Source organism: Alosa alosa, chromosome 17, assembly GCF_017589495.1.
Source record: "Alosa alosa isolate M-15738 ecotype Scorff River chromosome 17, AALO_Geno_1.1, whole genome shotgun sequence".
NCBI classification, from domain to species: Eukaryota; Metazoa; Chordata; class Actinopteri; order Clupeiformes; family Clupeidae; genus Alosa; species Alosa alosa.
This window is the reverse complement of record NC_063205.1, coordinates 8,108,342-8,123,303: the sequence shown is the minus strand read 5'-3', so window position 1 is coordinate 8,123,303 and position 14,962 is coordinate 8,108,342. Positions and strand designations below refer to the sequence as shown.

The 14,962-nt window shown below is 45.6% G+C and overlaps 1 protein-coding gene across 1 annotated transcript in view; it reads left to right on the top strand.

Moving 5' to 3' along the window:
- Positions 1-9,179, top strand: part of arid2 (AT rich interactive domain 2 (ARID, RFX-like)) — a 30,127-nt gene extending 20,948 nt beyond the window's left edge. The window contains 12 exon segments of the mRNA XM_048268790.1: positions 213-285; positions 1,484-1,618; positions 2,076-2,269; positions 3,029-3,693; positions 3,696-5,142; positions 5,174-5,601; positions 7,057-7,226; positions 7,609-7,747; positions 7,912-7,994; positions 8,493-8,616; positions 8,705-8,796; positions 8,950-9,179. Of these exon segments, the coding sequence (XP_048124747.1) occupies positions 213-285; positions 1,484-1,618; positions 2,076-2,269; positions 3,029-3,693; positions 3,696-5,142; positions 5,174-5,601; positions 7,057-7,226; positions 7,609-7,747; positions 7,912-7,994; positions 8,493-8,616; positions 8,705-8,796; positions 8,950-9,061 (3,662 nt within the window). The 3' untranslated portion in view covers positions 9,062-9,179.
- The last annotated feature ends 5,783 nt before the right edge of the window (positions 9,180-14,962 follow it).

Here is a 14,962-nt window from a genome sequence, read left to right as displayed (position 1 = left end):
TGCCACCTGATGGACACAATGTAGTATTGCACTCTGTACAAACAAGGGTGTAATTTTTGCCTAGCTCAGCAAGATCATAGTGATTGGACTTGGAGTGTGCAAGTTGGCATATTAAACGGAGATGTGCAGAGAAAGTTGAATAATTAACAACCTTTTTGTACCATCCATGCATTTGTTAATCTTTCATTTTTCATCTTGTTCACTTTTCACAGCACCAAGAGTCCCTGTTCAGTCTACTCCTCCTGGTATTGTGGAGTTAGATGGGGAGAAGTTCACCCTTCAGTGGTGAGTAGTTTACATTCAACACATTAGCTTGAGGGAAAAAAAAAAATGTTTGTTTGTTATTGTCTGACACAGTTATGATTAGTGTTTACTGGCAGTAACTGATACAGTAGCATTCAAATAGTAGGTGTAGTAGTATTTTAGATCTTTAGATCAATACTTTTGTTCCCATTTGGAAGGCTAACATTTTACTGTTTGATGTTAAAGCAGTTCAGTCATGATAGGGGTGTGTGCAATATGGACAAAAAAATAATATCTCAATATTTTCTGTGATTTTTTGACAATAACGATAATTGGTCAATATCCTTTAAAAATGTGTTTTTAAAAGTTTGAGTTACTCACAGCTCATTATTTATGCATAGCATTATTACTATAATAATCAATAACATGTGACCTTTCAACCAAATCAACCAATGCTTTGTCACTCTGACACATTTCCAATTCTGTCCCCACTGAGATGAGCAAATAGAGAAGTTTCCCAAGAGAGTCTGCAGCTGAAGTTCCTTTCAAACTTTTACCTAGGATTCACTGTAAAACTAAGAAGACATATCTCAGTTATTACCATCGATTACATTCAACGTTTAAGAGCAATCATGTAGCATTAGCCAACAAGTGTAAACAGAATTGAAATGAATGCGTTAGCTTGGGGCTAATATATATGAGACATTCTAATCTAGAGAGATGGTAACGGTTGGCACATTTGATAAAAGTAAATATTTAGAGCGAAGTCTATTAACAGAGGTTTACATATGAATAATTCTTTGTATACAATAACGAAACAACTGGCAATCAAAATACTTTTCTGGCCGTATCATACTGAGTAGGAAAAAAACATGACTGATTAACTCATCAATGCCACTTGAACTGAAGGCACAAAAAAATAAACATTAACTGCGTGTGACCACATGGAGCCAATCATGTGACTTGCTCTGCTGCAGCCAAAGGCTTCTGTTCCCACTTCTGCTGAACGCACTTCCTGATTTAATGAATGTATCGGGTTTCAGTGCATATTTTCAAGTGTTTTTTTTCAAAGTAATTTAAATACTCTACAATGTCAGTTTGCTCATCGTTAAAACAACAATCGCGATATTATGACCTCTTAGACGATATATATCGCACACAGCTAAGTCATGTACGTTAAATATATGTTAAATGTTCATGTGTCCAGATAACTTTGTAATGTGCACTGCTTGGTCCACAGGCTGAATGCTCACTTTGAAGTGAACATGGAGGGCTCGGTGTCGAGGTCCGAGATGTACTCTGAGTACCTGGCCACCTGCAGCAAGATGGCCCGCAGCGGGATTCTCACCTCCTCTGGCTTCTACAAGTGCTTGAGGTAAAGTCAGAGGCAGAGTCTGCACCTCTAACCCTTTAGCAGTTGAATAGCCTGACCACAGTGTCTGTTTGCAACAGCAATCTGCACACAGTATGCATTTTTTTAGTGGCACAAGATTATCTGTAGATGAAGTGAATATTTGGACTCATGAATTAAACTGTGGTGTGCCTGTTTCTTGCCTAAATCAAACTCAACTGAGAGTGACACTGCTTGTGCGTAAGGCTTTGTCTACTCTTTCTATGAAAAGTTATCTCTGCACACATGGGTATGCAAATACATTGTTGTAACCAAATGCTCTACATGTCAAACAGTCACAACATGGAAGTGGAGAGGCATAGTTAATCAGACAGGTGGTTTCACTGGTTAGTTATAGGAAAGCATTTGTTTTTCCAATATCTCCACATGTCTTTGGCTAAAGCACTGACTGACTAAAAAGCTGTGCCTCTTTACACACCAGGACAATCTTCCCTAATCACGCGGTTAAACGCATGGACGATGGCAAGATGAATACCCAGGCGCAGATCCACGTGGTTGGGATTCGGAGGCGATCCATCCCCCTCCCCATCCAGCTATACTATCAGCAGCAGCCCAGCCCTGTGGCCGTGACCAAGCACGAAGCCCCCTCAGAACACCCACAGGCGCCCCCAACAGGTAAGGCAGGAAATTACCAAGTGTAAATACCAATTGGCAAAATGTGATGCCAAACAATGAATCCAACAAGGAAGTTTAAAAAAGACTGCAGTACCTTAAATGTCCATCAAGGGCAGGCTCCAAGAGTGAGTCGATTTCCATAGACCCCCATGCAACCATGTCCAAGTTCACAGCAGAAATGGATATACTTACATCCTGGTGCACAAATGGTTTTGGACCAGTAGTTCCCCTGTTCATGACAGCTTTGTGAATCACCTGTTGTAAATGGTATATTCAAGTTAAATTGCATTTAATATGAATGAGCTGAACGTTTGAAAAGAGAAACACCTAAAGAAAGAGCGTAAATATTATGTTAGACTTTTTTATCACTGAGATTTTTCGGAAGTTAGCAATAAGTAGACACTGTGCTATGCAATAATACAGTTATTGTAACAATACTAACAAACAATAATATCTGATGTGATTTATAAGTTGCTTATTAGCCTGTGAGCTTACATCAGCTGGCATAACAAACATGGCTGCGCCCATGGCCCTTCTATTTCAAGCTTCATACCCACTCTTCAGGTAATGCCACGGAGAGTTTGTCCACTCATTTATACAGTCTATGGTAAATGCATGTAGACTTAAGGCCATTTGGATGCAGTGTGAAGTGCTATGAGAGACTAGTTCTCTCTGACTTCCAGTCAGAAATTAGCATTTTTGTTTTCCTTCATGAGGTTTTTTTTTTTTTTTTTTTTGTCATTTTATCTCCCGTCTCAGGCCTCCACCCTGGCATGGGTGGGCAGTTTGTGCGGGCACCTGTCCCCAGCCCTACAGCCAGCCAGGCAGCGCCGCAGTTGGCCTACGCCGTGCAGGCAGCGCCACACTCGCACCCACCACCAGCCATGACCGTTTCTCCACGCTTCCCGCCGGCCAACCCGCCCGGCCTGCCCCAGCAGTCGCCGAGCCCCGCCGTCGCACCCATGCCACCGCGTCCCGGCGACATGGTCAAGACGGCCATGATCCAGAGCTCCATCCCCACGGCGTCGGTGCCGCCCACCATGCCCAACCACGGCGGGCTCCCGGCCGCCATGGCGCCCCCGCAGCAGCTGCTGCACCACGCTCCTGTCACGCTCTTCCAGCAGGGCCCCCCCCCGCAGGCCCACCACGTCTTCGCCGGACGGGTCCAGGGCGTGGTTCCTCCGGGCGCCGGTCAGCAGCGCCTGCCCCAGCCCGGCGGCGCCGGCGCCTCCCAGGAGTCGTCGGTGGTCCTGGCCTCGCCGCCGCAGTTCGTCAGCTCGGCCTCGATAGTGGCCGGCGGGCAGGTGTTCACGGTTGCTGGCGTCCAGAACGCGCAGGGCTCCAGGGTCACCTTCCAGAACATCGCCCCGAAGCCTGCACCCAACCCAGCAGCAGCAGCAGCAGCTGCCCTCAGCAGCAGCAACCCCAGCAGCAGGCTCTGCAGCAGCAGACGCCACCGCAGCAAAACGTGGTCATCGTCAGCCCCAACCCCCAGCCAAACCCAGCGTTCGCCCCGGCCATCCACCAGATAGTGCTGACCAACCCCTCTGGCATGCCCACGGCCCAGACCATCCAGCTGGCCGGGCAGCCTCCCAGCACCTCTACCCCTCCGCCCTCGCACTGCCCCCCAACCTCCAGCCCTCTGCCCCAGGTCGTGAGCTCGCCCTCGCACCCGGGCCAGGGCCCCCCTCCCACGGTCAGTCAGATGCTCTCCGTCAAGCGCCAGCAGCAGCAGCAGCACCTCCAGACGTACCCCCCGCCTCCCGGCCAGCCTACCTCCACGGAGTCCAGCCTGATCAAACAGTTACTGCTTCCGAAGCGCGGGCCCTCCACTCCCGGAGGGAAACTCATCCTCCCCGCGCCGCAGGTCCCTCCCCCCAGCAGCACGCGGGCACCCAGTCCGCAGGTGGTCTACAAGGTGTCCAGCAGCAGCAGCAGCAGTGGCGGCGGCCAGAGCATGGCCCAGCCGCAGCAGCAGCAGCCCCAGCAGCTCAACGTGCAGCTGGTCCAAAGCCCGCTGCCGTCGCCCAGTGCCGTACAGACTGTCCCCATCTCCAGCCTGCAGCTCCTGCCTGGCCACCAGCTCATCTCCACCAGCAGCCCGGCCACCATCCTCCAAGGTACGCCCGCCAACCAGGTCACGTTCACGGTAGTGCCAAACGCGGGCTTCCCCGCCACCGGGGTTGCCCAGGGCGTGCCGTCGCCGCTGACGACGCAGACGGGCCTGCCCGTCAGCGGAGCCCCGCCCAGCGCGCTCGGGGTCCAGGTGCAGCCCGTGACCTCACCTCAGCCCCCCGCAGGGGCCACGCCGCCCGTCTCTGTGCCGCCGTTCCGGGCGGACAAGATTATCTGCCAAAAGGAGGAGGAGGCCAAAGACGCCACGGGGCTTCACGTCCACGAGCGCAAGATCGAGGTGGTGGAGAACTCCTCCCTGGGCGAGGGCGCCAAAACCAGCAACGGGGACGCGGCGGAGCCCCAGGGCCCTGGAGGAGCCAAGCTGCTCAACGGGAGGAAGTGCGTCGACTCGAGTCTACCTCCGTACAACTCAGGGAACAGCCAGCTGGCCGGTGCTCAGGTCGCACAGGCTCTCAACGGGCCCGCCACGGAGGCCGCCGACGCCGCCAGCGCCGGGAAGCTGAGCCCCGCCGGTCCGACTCCGGACCCCCGAAAGCTCCTGGTCAACGGGGTTTGCGATTTCGACCGGGGGGACGCCGCGGGCCCTGGCGCCCACCTCGGCAAAAACATTCCAAATCACAAAGCTTCCAAACACGTGGGGAACGGGGAGGTGGCCCCCAGAGGGCACGGCGCGGCGCCTGGTGCGGACTCTCTTCCTCAACCTCAGCAGGACACTGCCAAAGCAGAGCCCGGCCGGCGTGGCGGGCCAGACCCCAAGGCCTTGGTCCATGGCGTCCGAGATCTCCAACGGGCCCTCGGGCCAGAACTATGACGCTCCCACGCCCCACCTGCGCCTCCAGCAACCCCACCACCACCACCACCACCACCACCACCACCACCACTCGCCCCCCATCTTGCCTCCCCAGGGGTCGGAGGTCCAGTCCCAACCCCAGCCACAGCAGCCAGCAAACGGAGCTAACGAGAGCCGGGCGCTCAAGCGGCCGGCTGAAGACGGGGAGTGGGGGCCCCAGTCCGGCATCCCCAGCAAAGTGGGCGTGCGGATAGTCACCATCAGCGACCCCAACAACGCCGGCCACAGCGCCACCATGGTGGCCGTACCGGCCGGGGCCGACCCAAGCACAGTAGCAAAAGTAGCAATAGAGAACGCAGCGCAGCAGAAGCCCGGCGCCTTGACACAGCAGGACACGCTCCCTCAGGTATGGCTGACGCACACGCACACGCACACACACATGCGTGCACACACACACACACATACATACGCACACACACACATGCACACACACACACACAAACACACATGCACACAAACACACGCACACAAACACATGCACACAAACACATACATACCTTATTCCTACTGTTGCGCTCAGCCTTGTTGCTTTCACTAACACTGACAGTTACCACACACGCCATTTTTTAAAATTTAGTGCCAGCTAGGGATGGCCTAGCTCAATTATCAATGCGTTCTTGTGTAATTAGAACTCATGGTTTCTATTTTGGCTTCTTTTTATTCAAAATAACAGCAATAGTGTCCTGCCCTAGAGCAGTTTTTCTGATACGGATAGGAATTGTCCTCAGTCCTACCTCTGTTTCATGGGTACTTGAAACAGTAGTGAATAGAAGGTAGACTCTGTAGGCAGCCTATAGGAACAAGACCGAACCAAAGCTTTGAAGCATCAGTACGCAGGAAAATGTTCTTCAGCACAAATGAAGTGACTTAACTACTGTACGTAGCCTATGCCTCAGATGATGTGAATTCCCCCAACTTTCAAAGGGACTTAACCCTTGTGGCCAGTGTCTGTGTGTTTCTGTGTTGGATTAGTTATTCATTTTGTTCTGAGCCCTCTGAGATCACAGCTTGGAGTGCTGATGTGGTGGTTTGGTGCTTTCCTAGATGCCATGCCTCTGCTTATTTGTTTTCATGATTTGAGGAAAGGGGGTGCCGCTTCTGGTAGTTGGCATGTACATAAATTATGTGCAGTTTAACAGATGGCTCCAGTTGCCAGCTACTAAAAGACACAAGTATAAATTTAGCAAACTTGTTTATCAAATCAAACAAATGAAACTGAAATTGTATGGATTTGGGCTGACTTTGCCAGTTGTAGGGACTGTTGTTGATCATTAATCACAGTGGATTTTACTCAGGGAGTTGACTTCTCAGTACTTGCCCCCCTCAGTGTTAACGTGTTTAAACTAAGGCGATGTAGGTCACGATAGAAAGTACATATCTGGCAGAAAGTAGCATTGTGAAATTAATCCGTTCTCCTGCCAAGATAATCATTTGTTGCACGTTTGTGCCACATTTTTCTGAACTTTCCAACAACTTTTATATTGCATCATTATAATTGCATCACTACTGGCACTCTTAATATTTCTAAATGAAGAGCCAGGTTACTGGCCTGGCTACTCAGGAAGTTGCCTTGTGACCAGTCTGACTACCTTATTGTGTAAGCCAATATGAATCACTCTGCAAAACCCATTTGAAAAGGCTCATTTAACTCTCAAAGATTTCTTGTCAAGTCTTAAATTCCATTGCCTAGATTCAGCATGTGGGCTACAACACCCCAGAGGTTTCAAACCGCTGAATGAGACTGTGACCCTGCAACTGAGGTCGGTCTTCAACTGTCTGGTGTTGTTTTGTGGTTCTTCAGCAGTCGGTGTCGGCAGCTATGCCCGTGGCCCCCGCGGTGCCCCAGCCCCTGCAGGGCAGCAGTGGCAGTCCCAGTCCGTCTCTGGAAGGCCCACAGGCCACAGCGGTACCCCAGGAGCAGGCCCGGAAACCTGGCCAGAACTTCAAGTGTCTCTGGCAATCCTGTAAACGGTGGGTGGATGCAGGGATTTAAGTTTTCAGTCGCTGTGGCGGATATCAGTCGATTTAGATCATGACCGCTATGGAAACCAAGAGAAATATGTGTTTCTTCAGGGGCATGTGGTACAAAATACATGTTGATAGTTGATGGCCTAAATTCATTGTTGTCAGCTTGTTAGAGTGAGCTATCAACACACACAACCCCTAAACAACCCTGGTTGTGGCCTGTTGACTTTGGCCTGTAGAAAATGTTTTCTGTTTTTTATCTTTTTGGCTTCAATCCCTGTGGATGAGATGGTGGATCCTCCTGATGTTTTTTCCCCTGCCTTAAAGCTATTTTAAGGGGCTGTTATATGACCATGCTCTCCCTGACCTTCCACCATATCTTCCGCAGGTGGTTTGAGACACCATCTCAGGTGTTCTACCATGCCGCCACTCAACATGGCGGGAAGGAGGTGTACCCTGGGCAATGCCTCTGGGAAGGCTGTGAACCCTTCTCACGGCAAAGACTGTCCTTCATCACTCACTTACAGGCAAGTTCACCTCATCATACTATGTCACTGGTTTTCTTCTGTCACTTTCAATTATTTTCCTGCAGTCTGTTGCCCGTTCACATTCCTTCTAAAGGCTTGATGGCCTAGATTTCAGTCAGTCTTCAGATTTGCCCTCTAAACGTATTGGTTACGGCTGTCCACAGGACAAGCACTGCTCAAGGGACGCTCTAATCGCTGGCCTGAAACTGGAGGAGCAGAGGCAAGGCGGCAATCAGAACACTTCCAAGTATGTACCCCACTGCCCTGCTTCCTGTCCAAATGTTTTGTCCATTTTAATCTTGGTGCAATGAGAATGAAAGTATATTGCCATTGTGTGTTCAAGTCATTAAGCATGTGATTAGTCTAGGTGAATTTGAAAGCTGTAACAAAAATGGGTGAATTTTTACTGTCCAGTCAGAATAATAAATGATCTGAGTGAAGTCGGATTTAAAAAGCCGAGTCGTGTAAAGAAAATTGATTTCTCAACATTTATTAGCCCTTGTCAGCAGAGCATTCCAAATGATTGCTTTTCGACAGGATAATCCCTTTCAGAAACCAGTGCTGTGTGACGGCATCAGTGTCAGCCCGTCTTTTTGCAATGTCTGGTTCTTGTAATAAACCATGTGCGCTTGTTAATGTTCATGGCTCTCCTGGTTTCCAGCACCCCAGGGTTAACACTTCAGCAGTCCCCCAAGGGAGCTTAAATGAACTTGCCGACTGAGAGATTGCTGCTGTTTCTCTACAGGTCTCCACCAGTGGCTGCCAGCAGTCCGACCCCAAGAGCACAGAAAGCTATCGTCAATCACCCCAGTGCCGCCCTCATGGCACTACGCAGGGGGTCACGGAACCTGGTCTTCAGAGACTTTACTGTACGTATCACCACGGTGCCCCTCACAGACCTCTGATAACATTCATTTATATGTTTGTGATTAATTTGATAATTCTTTCTTTACTCAGGATGACAAAGAGGGACCAATGACCAAACACATACGACTAACTGCTGCCTTAACATTAAAGAACGTCGCAAAGTATTCAGACGATGGGCGAAGGTAAGAGAATGCAGTTAATACTAAAATAAAAACTAATAACTAAAATTATTTCATCATTTGCACATTGGTAACATGAAAAAGGACTGAAATTTAAATCATTTAGGTGTGAAGGTATACATGTGAGATTCCATTCTGACACTTGTTTATTTGTAGGTTGGTAAAACGACATGAGTGCCACCTGTCGGTCCTGGCGCTCAGCAACATGGAAGTCTCCACGACGCTTGCCAAATGCCTTTACGAACTGACTCACACCCTACAGGCTTGAGCCAAGCTGAATTCCCAAAAAAAAAAGAATTTAAAGAAAAAAAGAGGAAAACCACACTTCCCATAGTGCTGGCGAACAAGTCTCATGGTGGCCACGTTGGGCAAAGCTTCCCAAGGCCCCCCCCTTCCATTTCAGTTCTCAGTTTGCTTGGACCACCCCTACAATCACACCCATCTCTTCCCTCCCTCCTGCCCACACCCACAAAAACAAAACAGGAAAAAAAAAAAAAAAAAACACAAACTGCCATGGGGTCTTCCACCAGCCACTCAGAAACCAGCCACCTGCTCCTCACTCTCCAATCAAGCCACCTTTCTACTCCTTGTCTCCAGATACGAGCACATTTTTTTCTAATCCTGGATGAGTGGCGGCCCAGTTAAGGTTCTGGCTCTGGCGTGAATGCAGGGTGGTGGTGGGGGGGGGGGCACGGGATGGGTGGGGAACGGGGTAAAGGGGGTAGGTCGCAGGTGGACGACTGGCTAGATTGTTTTCTTTAGAACTTGATAGCTTGGTTTTTTTCTTACTTGAGCCGATTATATTTTCACTTATTTATTATTGAAATAAATACCAATATGATTAAATGAGTAAAAAATCTTGTAAATACTTGTGAATAAGTATAAAAAAAGAAGATAAATTCTCTTTCATGCCGCTGCAGCCACTGGAGGAGTCACTCTGTGGAATAATAGCATTACTTTGGTAGGTTCACTTAGGGGAGTTTTTTGTTTGTATTTTTTTTATGATCCCTGGTTACTTGTATGAAATGTGATTCTATACTCAGCAGTGGATGAATGTACGTAAACCCTGTAAATATTTCTGCAAAGGTACTGATGCTGTAAAGTTCGGGGGTGGGTGGGGAGGGACAGTTTTTGTGGAACTGTGATTTTTTTTTTTTTTTTTTTTTTTTCCTTTTTCCCTTTTTTTTGTATTTTAAAACCTTGTAGAACTCATTTTGCTGGCTGAAAGAGTATGGAATAATATATCTCATGTCATTTTTGTAGAAGAAAAGAAAAAAGACAAACAAAAAACTATTGAAGGTATTTTTTTTTTTTCTCCTGCCCCCCTTAACATGTATCCACTGTAAACGTTTTTGGTCATAGTACGAGCTTATGTGCTCGTACCAAATTCTTTTTGTATTTGTAAATTGGTTTAAATACATGGAGTTTTATACAGGTTTTCTCCTGTGTTATTTGCTTTATGTGCAGGTATGATATTTTCTTCACTACTTTTTTCTATCTTAATATAGTGTGGAGTTTTATTGTACTATTTTTTCATTCTTACTACCATGCCACATTCCGGCTCCCAGCTTCTCAGACTGTCTCCTCTCTGCGGTGTGTTGTGTAACATTTATAACTGCCTGTTGTGTTAGCATCCAAGCAGGGGACTCCCTCCCCATCACCATTTCTGCAGTGTCAGTAGGGTGTGCGAATATACATATACCTAACAGTCTGTTATAGATTGGCTTTATTTACTTTGGTGACTGTTTATAGTTTTTAAATAAAAGACTGAACATTTTTGGCCTGTTTTTTTTTTTTTTTTTTTCCTCCCCATTTTGTTTCTCGTTTGTTTGTCATGGAACTACTGTTAGCGAACACGTTTGCATCACATATTTCTTCCTGTGCGGCACTGTGCCAGTGGTGCGTAATTTTTTTGTTTGTGGATTTTGTTTTTCTAACTTGATTTGTTTATGTTCATAGCATTAATAAAGCTTGTCTGCATATTTGTGGTGCAGAACATCTGTTTCAGACTCAGGTGAAGGTTCAACCAAAGCAATGTTTCATTTACGTACTGTGTAATTTACCCTTCTTTTAGTTTTCTTTATTTCCCTTTATTCAATATGCAAACGTTAAAACCATGGCACAGAGTGGCACAGTTGTGTATCAGAAAATCAAAATGTTGACAAAACTAATATACAGTGCTGCTTGGAAGTTTGTGAACCCTAAAGATATAATTTTTTTTTTTTTTTTTTTGGGGGGGAGATCATTTTATCCAGTGTACATTTAAGCCTACATATGTAATACAGACATACCAATTAATGGACACCAACAAAGAGACAAGACATCTTTTCACTATTTAACAAAGTTTTTGATTGAATAAAAACTCGGATTTCACAAGACTATGTGAACCTCGGAAGTCGATAGTCTCTTGCAGAACTCAGTCAACTGAGTAAGGTTGAGACACCTGGCTTCAGCATTTCGATCGAGATTTAGGTACGGACTCTGACTTGGCTAATATATATATAACTTTTATATAATGTTATTTACAGACAAAGTCCAGATAAAAAACACAAACATAATGAATTTGCATGCCAGTGGCTGTAAATTACATAATGAGTACATACAGGAATACAAATGACTGTCTACAGTGATTTAAGACTTTCAGATGTTTGTTCCAATGTTTCCAAAAGAAGGAAGAATTATCAAGATCAGTTTAAGCCATTATAATTGCATTCCTTGACTCAATTGACATGAATCTGCAGCATGAAAGGTTGGTGCATTACAGGTCCCAAACAAATGGCTAGCTCTTAACCATCTTGAACACTTCAGCAAGATTCTAAGTGCATCATTATATGTCACCTTAATCTTATTCATCTTTGCTTTACTAAATTAATGCCATAGGTGAGGTGTATGAAGTGGAGTAGGTATGCTTTACAATTTTGCATACAATTTATAGAGCTGGTGTTGTATGTCATCACCATCACATGAATCATCCATGATGATGTGGCCCACATCTTTCCTCGGTCACCATATTACTCTTGTTCTTTCAAGTAAAAAGAGGGGAAACCTACATTGCGATTTGTTCAGGCAATCAATAACACTTTTTTTAGGATTGAATTTGACATACTGCCCCCTATATTTTGAACAAACCCTAACTAGGTGTAGGACAGCACTGTAGGGAGACATAACAATGAAATCATCTGCATAGAACAGACGAGTAATATCCTCATACATCCAGTCTATATCTTCTAACGTATCAGAACGATCATCCATACTGATTGAAGAGAACTGATGGCAATATTCCACCTTCTCTATCTCTGGAACTGGAAAAGGGACTGATGTTGTCTTGCCCCATCTAGTTTGCACTACTCTTGTAGTTTAATAAATAGTTTACCATGATTAATGCAGTCAAAAGCCTTAGATGCATCTAGAAAATATAAATAAATATTATTGTATTATGTCTTTTATACTTAATTTTGTCATGACAAGAGTGAAGTTGAGTCAAGATGGTAATGCCTTGTCAGCAGAAGCGGCTGATGGAGAAAGGGCAGATCCCAGCAAAGAATATCTTGGGGTGCATCAGTGCAGATGCAGTGAGACTGACAGAGTAGAGTCTGGTGGCTCACTTTGCTTAATGCCTGCTACGCTTCCTCATCTCAGTGTGTGAAATCGTGTGATGTTCTGTCTTCATAGGCATGAAGTAAGTCCCTATAAAAACATTTATGAAGCAAGAGCACTATCTTGTGGGCAAAATGAATGCAGAGTCTTGTGATTTTGTATTTTACTGTGCACTGTTCTGTGCCCACAAACACCTATACTGTTGATGTTTTTGTCCTAACCCATACTGTACTTCAACTCCTTTCCCTGTGATACTGGAAATCATTGATTGAAGATCTGTAATAAGAGATCTCCCCTTAATCTAGTTTTGGGCTCTATATGCTGTACACTGGTAAGTTAATGAGGAGGCATTAGTGTTCTCAGACATCACCAAAGTTAGATTGGTGGAGGCGCTGGCATGTTATAAGGCAGAGGACAGTAAAGTCCCCCTCCTCATGTTTAAATATTGGACCACTGAAAGCCAAACCTAAGGCTCCATAGTACATCCTAAGAGATAGAGCTCTACTATACCACTTAGTCAAGGGGTTTTCAACCTGAAAAAGATGTATCCCATAACCCCATCATTTTAGCCATGCATGCAGGTAATGCCGGGAGCAGTTGCCAAAAAAAACAGGATGTCTTTTTGTTATCCTATTCCCTCAGTATCCCATTTCCCAGGGAGAACATGCTCCTCTGGATTGTTGTGGAAAAGGTATTTTGTGACCTCAGCCAACATAAGTCGTTTTTACACTGAGACCACTCAAAATTTGCAGGAAGTCATCTTTTAAGGTTTGCAAGCGTGGTATTGCAGAAAATGCTGCTTAGCTATACCTGGTTATAGTAAGTCCTTTGTAGCTGTTTGAGGGTAATACACATGATGCACACAAGATGAGGATCCATTCCTGAAATCATCCAGCAGCATGCAACCATTGATAGTATAGTCATTGCATACAACTGGCCAGGTGCTGGAACATGGTATGGCCAAATTGTTAATGAACTCTGAAATGTAAAGCGAGAGAATTATAGGCCTATTTAGTGATGAGAAGTATGATGGTGCAAGCTCCCATATGACCAGTGGAGTTGTATAAGAGTAAATGTACAGTTGCAGTTTGCAAAACTCACAAATCATGGTTTGTTAGAATCCCCTGATGTCAGTCATGATGTGATAACTTTTGTGTACAAGTGTTACAAAATGTACAGGTGCAGTCTCAAAAAATTAGAATATTGTGGAAAAGTTCATTTTACCCCCTAATTTAGTTCAAAAAGTAGATCTTTCATGTATTCTTAATTAATTAGATATAAAGTGAAATATGTCAAGCCATTTTTGTTGTTATCTTGATGATCAAAAATGAGAACTGGTATCTCAAAATGTTAGACTAAGGAGGTTATAATACAGAAATGACGACCTTTTGAAAAGAAATGAACTAATCTGTCTAATCTAAACTAGCTCATTTATACACTCAATACTTGTTCTGGCTGCTTTTGCACAAATTACTGCATCAATGTGGTGTATTATGGAGGCAATCAGCCTGTGGCACTGCTGAGGTGTTATGGAAGCCCAGGTTGCTTTGATAGCGACCTTAAGGTCATACGTATGTATTGTTAGGCCTGGTGTCCCATATTTTTCTCTTGACAATAAACCATAGATTCAGATCAGACGAGATTTGGGGTTCAGGTCAGACGAGTTGTCTGGCCAATTAAGCACAGTAATACAGTACCATGGTAAGCAAACCAGTTACTAGCAGTTTTGGCACTGTGGGTAGGTGCAGAGTCCTGCTAGAAAAGGAAATCAGGATCTCCATAAAGCTTGTCAACAGATGGAAGCATGAAGTGCACTAAAATCGCCTGGTAGAAGGCTGTATTAACTCTGGACTTGATAAAACACAGTGGACCAACACCAACAAAAGACATGACACCCCAAATCACTGACCGTGGAAACATCAAACTGGACTTCAAGCAACTTGGATTCTGTCTCTCCACTCTTCCTCCAGACTCTTGGGACATTGATTGGACCCTGATATCCAAATGAAATGCAAATTCTGCTTTTATGTGAAAAAAGCAGTTTGGACCACTGAGCAATGGTCGTGTTCTGTCTCTTCTTAGCCCAGGTAAGACGCTCTAACCTGGTCTCTGATTCAGGAGTGGCTTGACAGGAATACGCTTATTTTGTAGCCCATTTCCTGGACACATCTGTGCATGGTGGCTCTTGATGCAGACTCCAGCTAGTTCACTCCTTATGAAGTTCCCCCCAAGTTCTTTAATCGACTTTGCGTGACAATTCTCTCGGTCATCCTTGTTGCTTGCACACCTTTTCCATTCTAGTCAACTGTTCATGAATATTCTTTCATACAGCACTCCGTGAACACCCTGCCCACCTGCTGTGGCTTACCATCCTTGTGGAGGACGTCAAAGAGTGCCTTTTGGACAACTATCAAGTCTTTCCCATGATTGTGGTTGTGTTTACTGAACCAGACTTAGCTCAGGAAACTGCCATTTCTGTATTATAACCTCAAATATTTTGAGATACTCATGTTTGGTTTTCATGACCTGTAAGCTGTAACCACTGACTCTAGAATATATAAAAGATCCACTT